The following is a 4,858-nucleotide window of genomic DNA, read 5'->3' on the forward strand; positions in this document are numbered from 1 at the left end:
CCCACAGCCTGCAGGACGAGACCCCTGCGGCTGTGCACTCAGGGACGGGCGGGACGCACATGGTGTACTCCATCATGGCACACTTGCGCTCCAGCGTGTACTTGTCCATGGCGTTCTCCTGCTCCTTCTGCATTCTGCCCTCCTCATCGCTGCCCTGGTCTGGGCCGCTGCTCTTCCGGGCGCGTGGGCAGCGCACTACGCCTAGGAAAGAGACACGAGCCCCGCTGAAGACACCTTTCTGCCAATGTCTGCTGCTGGGTGGCAAGAGGAGTGAATTCCCTTTCTGGGACTAGGATCCCCACCAGGGAAGAGGGGCTGAAACCGGTGGACCTCTTTGCACAAAACATCTTACATCATCATGTCGCGGGGGAGCAGGAGGAAGAGTTAGTTAGTAAGGCTGGTGGGTGAACCTGAGAAGAGACTGCACAGCCTGGATTCTATAAAGGCGGGAAGGCGAGCAGGCGACCAGAGAAACCCCAGGCCTTCTTTCTTCCTGGTGGAGGCCGCAGGGAGCCACATGCCACAGGCCCGGGCTTACCCAGGGGCTCAGTGGTAAAGAACCTGCCTGTCGATGCAGGAAACACAAGCTCGATCCCTGGGTTGGGAAGATACCCTGGAGGAGGAAATGTTAACCTACTCCAGTAAAGTATCCTTGGCCTGAAGAATCCCATGGACAGAGGAGCCTGGCGGGCTACAGCCCCTGGGGTCGCAAAGTGTGGGACACGACTGAGCGTCTGAACAACAACAGACACGACCACACAGCTCTGGGGTATGCGCGCTGTCTCTTCACCAGGATCCCTGAGTGCCCTCTGCAGAGACGCATTTGCTGAGAGGAGAAAGTAAGCAAACTGCACTTCTTGAAAAGAAATGTGAAACATGATTAAAACCTTTGCTTGAGGGGCTTCCCTGGTGGTCCAGTGGTTAAGAATCCGCCTGCCAATGCAGGGGACCTGGGTTTGATCCCTGGTCCAGGAAGATCCCATGTGCCACAGGACAACTAAGCCTGCGTGTCACAACTGCTGAGCCTGCGCCCTAGAGCCCATGCTCTGCAATGAGAAGCCACTGCAATGAGAAGTCCAGTCTCCGCACCTAGAGAAAGCCCGTGCATAGCAATGAAGATCCAGCACAGCCATAAATAACCAATTAATTAATTAAAAGAATTGCTTGAGTCAGGCCAGGGAAGGTTATGATAATCTGCAGACTATCAAAGAGCCTCCTGCAACATGGTCAGCCGGAGACTTCAGCCTGACTGGTGGCAAGGGGCAACAGGCAGAGCCTGTGCCATGCACCTCTCAGCCAGAGCTTCACGTGAAACGTCTGGTTCAAGCTTCCCCTCAGCTCCACGAGGGGGCGGCGGCGGTGGTGTTCCCGGATTAGAAATGAAGAAACTGAGGCTCAGGAGGCTCCAAAGAGCTCACCCAGGGTCGTGTAACTGAATGGACTACGAACCTAAGAGGACCTCAGGCGATGCCTCGCCTGGCACCGCCAAGCTGCATGTTGGGGACGCAGCCTTAGGCCACACCCAGGACTGCTGAGCCCAAGTCCCTGGACGGCACCCAATAACCCGCATTTCAGCACGCTTCCCCAGAGCTGCCGGTGCACTCACGCTCTGCGAGCCCCACCCTGGAGGATGCCCACATCTTATTATATGATGCTTCCCCTCAGTCTGTGGGGCAGAACCCCCTAGGCCCCCGCAGATGTTTGCTGATTGAAGGGACAGTCAATGTCTGATTATCAAACTCAATAAACCTCCCATATTTCGGCTCAAGAACACAAAAGGGATAGAAATTCACCCGTTGTCAAGCCTGAAAGACTTTGGTGCAAATAACATACTGGTTCGCAAATTTTTATCTAGTATAAAATGCAGGGGAATTAGGGCACTTTAAAATCTGCAATGCTAAAAGCCTCGCTCATTGCTGCTGCCAGAGGAGCCTACAAAACACACTGTTTCTAACATTTGTCTGGACCCATTAAATGATCTATACAAATGCTCGTTAGCCTCTTAGCATTAAACAGTTCTACCCAAATCACAGGCTTTCCTGGTAGCTCAGGGAGGCTCAAGTTCAATCCCTTAGTCAGGAAGATCCCCTAGAGAAGGAAATGGTAACCCACTCCAGTATTCTTGCCTGTCAAATCCCATGGACAGCAGAGCCTGGCAGGCTACAGTCCATGCGGTTGCAAAGAGTCTGACACGACTGAGCACACATCAACACAATACACATGTGGCTCCTGCTTTGCAAAAATCAAAGCGTAACCTTGATCTTCAGGCGCTGTGACAGGAGGAAGACAGAAGTCCTCTCCCAGGTGCAAACGGAATGCAGCATCCTTCTCCTGGGAGAAGTGGCAAGAGACAGGACCCGAGGAAAACTGGCTTAGAGGAAAGAGCACCAGAATGGCGGTTCTATCGCCTTCTACAAACCCTCCATTCATTCTTATAAACATGTTCAGGATGTCACCTGTGTATCAGGCACTTTGAGACACGCTGGGGATGAATGCCAAATCTCCTGTGCTCAAGGGATTTCCAGAATGACATCAGATGACAGCAAAGATGCTGGAAAGGCTTTCTCGGAGAGAGAATGCTTGAAGTAGGGGCGGCTCGGAGAAGACGACGCAAGCCAACGCCTAACACAAAGCCCAAGCCACCCAAGCAATGGGCAGTCCGGTCAGTTCCTCCTCCAGACCTCCCCACTGCCCTCTGTCCTTCACTGTCACCAGAGGACCCGAGTCACAGTCTCCAGCTGGCCTCCCTGCCCCTGCTCTGGTGCCTCTCAGTCTATGGTCCACACAACAGCCAGGGCAGCTTTGAAAGACATGAGATCTTGACTTACAACCACCAATGGATTCTCGCTGCTCCGAGAATAAAGCCAAAGTCTCAGGCAAGTTTGGAAGTTTGCAAGTTCTCCTGCAAGTGTCCTACAAGGCCCCCGAGTCTGACTCCTGCTTGCTTCTCCATCCCAGTGGTCAGTCTCCCTCCACATACACTGGCCGATTCTGCTTCTTAGCTCTGGTCATGCTGGCTCGGCCTCATCCTTTAGAACTCAGCTCAAACTCTCCTGCTCAGAAAGGCTGCTTCCTGACCAGCCTAGGAAAATACCCTCGATCCGACACCCGGTGTGTTTCCTCCCCAGCACTTAACGCACTCTGAATCTCTGTGCTGTGTGTCTTCCCCAAGAGAGCACAAGGCCTGCTGCTGTGTGATGTGCGTACGGGAAAGCGCACACAAGCTGTTCAGTAAATACCTACTCAACGCGCCCAGTGAATGAAGACAGAAGTGGAGCTGTCCACTCAGTGGGGTGGGGGCTGGGGGCCCTCCCAGGTAAGATCCATCACATTCCTTTCTAAGAGAGCTTCCAGGATACTCCAGGCCTCGGGGGACAGTCTGAAAACCAGCAGGCGGTTTCTCTCCAGCTCTAACCCCACAGAAAGGAGGGAACACAGGGAGTCCCGTAAAGACGGCTGGTACCTAGTGGGGTGTTGAGGCAGACGCACTGCAGATCGAACCAGTAGTTCTCCACGTCCTGCATTGAGTTCAGGACGTATGAACGCCTCTCGAAGGGCCGGCTGCTGCGGGCCACGTTGTAATGGGGGTCACAGGTGGTGGTGTCCACAATGCCCACGTTCTTCTTCAAGTAGACAAAGACCTACGAGGGAGACAGCGGACGGTGAGGGGGAAGCGCAACCTCAGAGTCGGGTTAGAGTCTGGAAATGCTCAGGACCAACCACCTTCAACCGCGTGTGAAGGCCGTTTACCTGATCTTTATCCTGGAACTTCTCTGTGGGGCCGAACTGGAGCAGCCCCATGAAGCAGAGCCTCTGAAGGTTCTCCACCACCGAGAAAATGAAACGTCTGTAGGCAGAGGGGGTGGCGGGCGCTCAGTCATTATCAGGGGGTCAGATGGGAGTGAGGGATGGGACTCGCTGCTTCTCCCCTCTTCTACCTGTGGACCTTGAGGGCGGGCTTTGGGCCTGCACTGAGCTGAGACCCAGGACCCCTAGCCCATCACCACCCAGGGCAGTGGGGCACTGCTTCTACACAGGGGGGCTTGAGATCAAAAGTAACAACAGGAAAACCCACTTCATGACCTGCAGTCTTTATCAGCAGATTTTACTTTTAAAAGAACCTTGCAATCAAGGGCTAAAATGTCCCGGCCCACACTGCAATTGCCTCTGTGCTTTACGTAGGTCACAGAGTGGCTGAATTAATGACCTGGGGTCTCTACAACCTGGAAAAAGCAGAAACCTTTCCTTTTCTGGGTCAACCGTTACTCAGAAGCCTAATTCGGAGGGGCCTTCCGGGAGCCTCAGCTGCCCCGAGTGACCGCAGGGACCTCACCTCTTGTACAGAAGCTGCTGCCGGATGGACCTGGGGAGAAAGCGGATCAGCGTGTGCTTCTTCAGGGGGTCGTTCAGAAACTCCTCGAGGTGGTCCACCTAAGAGGGATTTTCAGCGCTCAGCTCACCCTGGAGGCCAGGGCAAGTTCCAAGAGCCGTGAAAAAACACTCAGCACTACGTTCTGGGCTGAGGTCTCACTGAGCTGGGTCATCTGCCCCATGGGGACCTGGATCCTCCTACTCCCCACCACCTCCCACATCGCTCTCTCAGCCCTGACACCCCTCCCCTCCCACCCTTCTGCCACACTGCTGGGGACCGAACACGTGGCCTCACTCACTGCTGGTGGGCATACAATGTGCTACAACATTCCTGGGGGAGCACTGGGAGACGAATATATTTATTTATATTTAAAAGAAAGAAAGAGGGGACTTCCCTGGTGGTCCAGTAGTTAAGACTCAGTGCTCCCAATGCAGGGGGCCCAGGTTCGAGCCCTGGTCAGGGAACTAGATCCCACGTGTCACAACT

At 54.2% G+C, this 4,858-nt stretch overlaps 1 protein-coding gene across 1 annotated transcript in view; it reads right to left on the minus strand.

Moving 5' to 3' along the window:
• Positions 1-4,858, minus strand: part of GTF3C1 (general transcription factor IIIC, polypeptide 1, alpha 220kDa) — an 81,143-nt gene that overhangs the window by 26,508 nt on the left and 49,777 nt on the right. Inside the window, exons 17-20 of the mRNA XM_010837240.1 lie at positions 4,334-4,431; positions 3,751-3,847; positions 3,464-3,641; positions 60-201 (exon numbers count right to left, since the gene is read on the minus strand). Of these exons, the coding sequence (XP_010835542.1) occupies positions 60-201; positions 3,464-3,641; positions 3,751-3,847; positions 4,334-4,431 (515 nt within the window). The remainder of the gene's footprint in view (positions 1-59; positions 202-3,463; positions 3,642-3,750; positions 3,848-4,333; positions 4,432-4,858) is intronic.

Source organism: Bison bison, unplaced genomic scaffold (genome assembly GCF_000754665.1).
Source record: "Bison bison bison isolate TAMUID 2011002044 unplaced genomic scaffold, Bison_UMD1.0 scf7180017864072, whole genome shotgun sequence".
NCBI classification, from domain to species: Eukaryota; Metazoa; Chordata; class Mammalia; order Artiodactyla; family Bovidae; genus Bison; species Bison bison.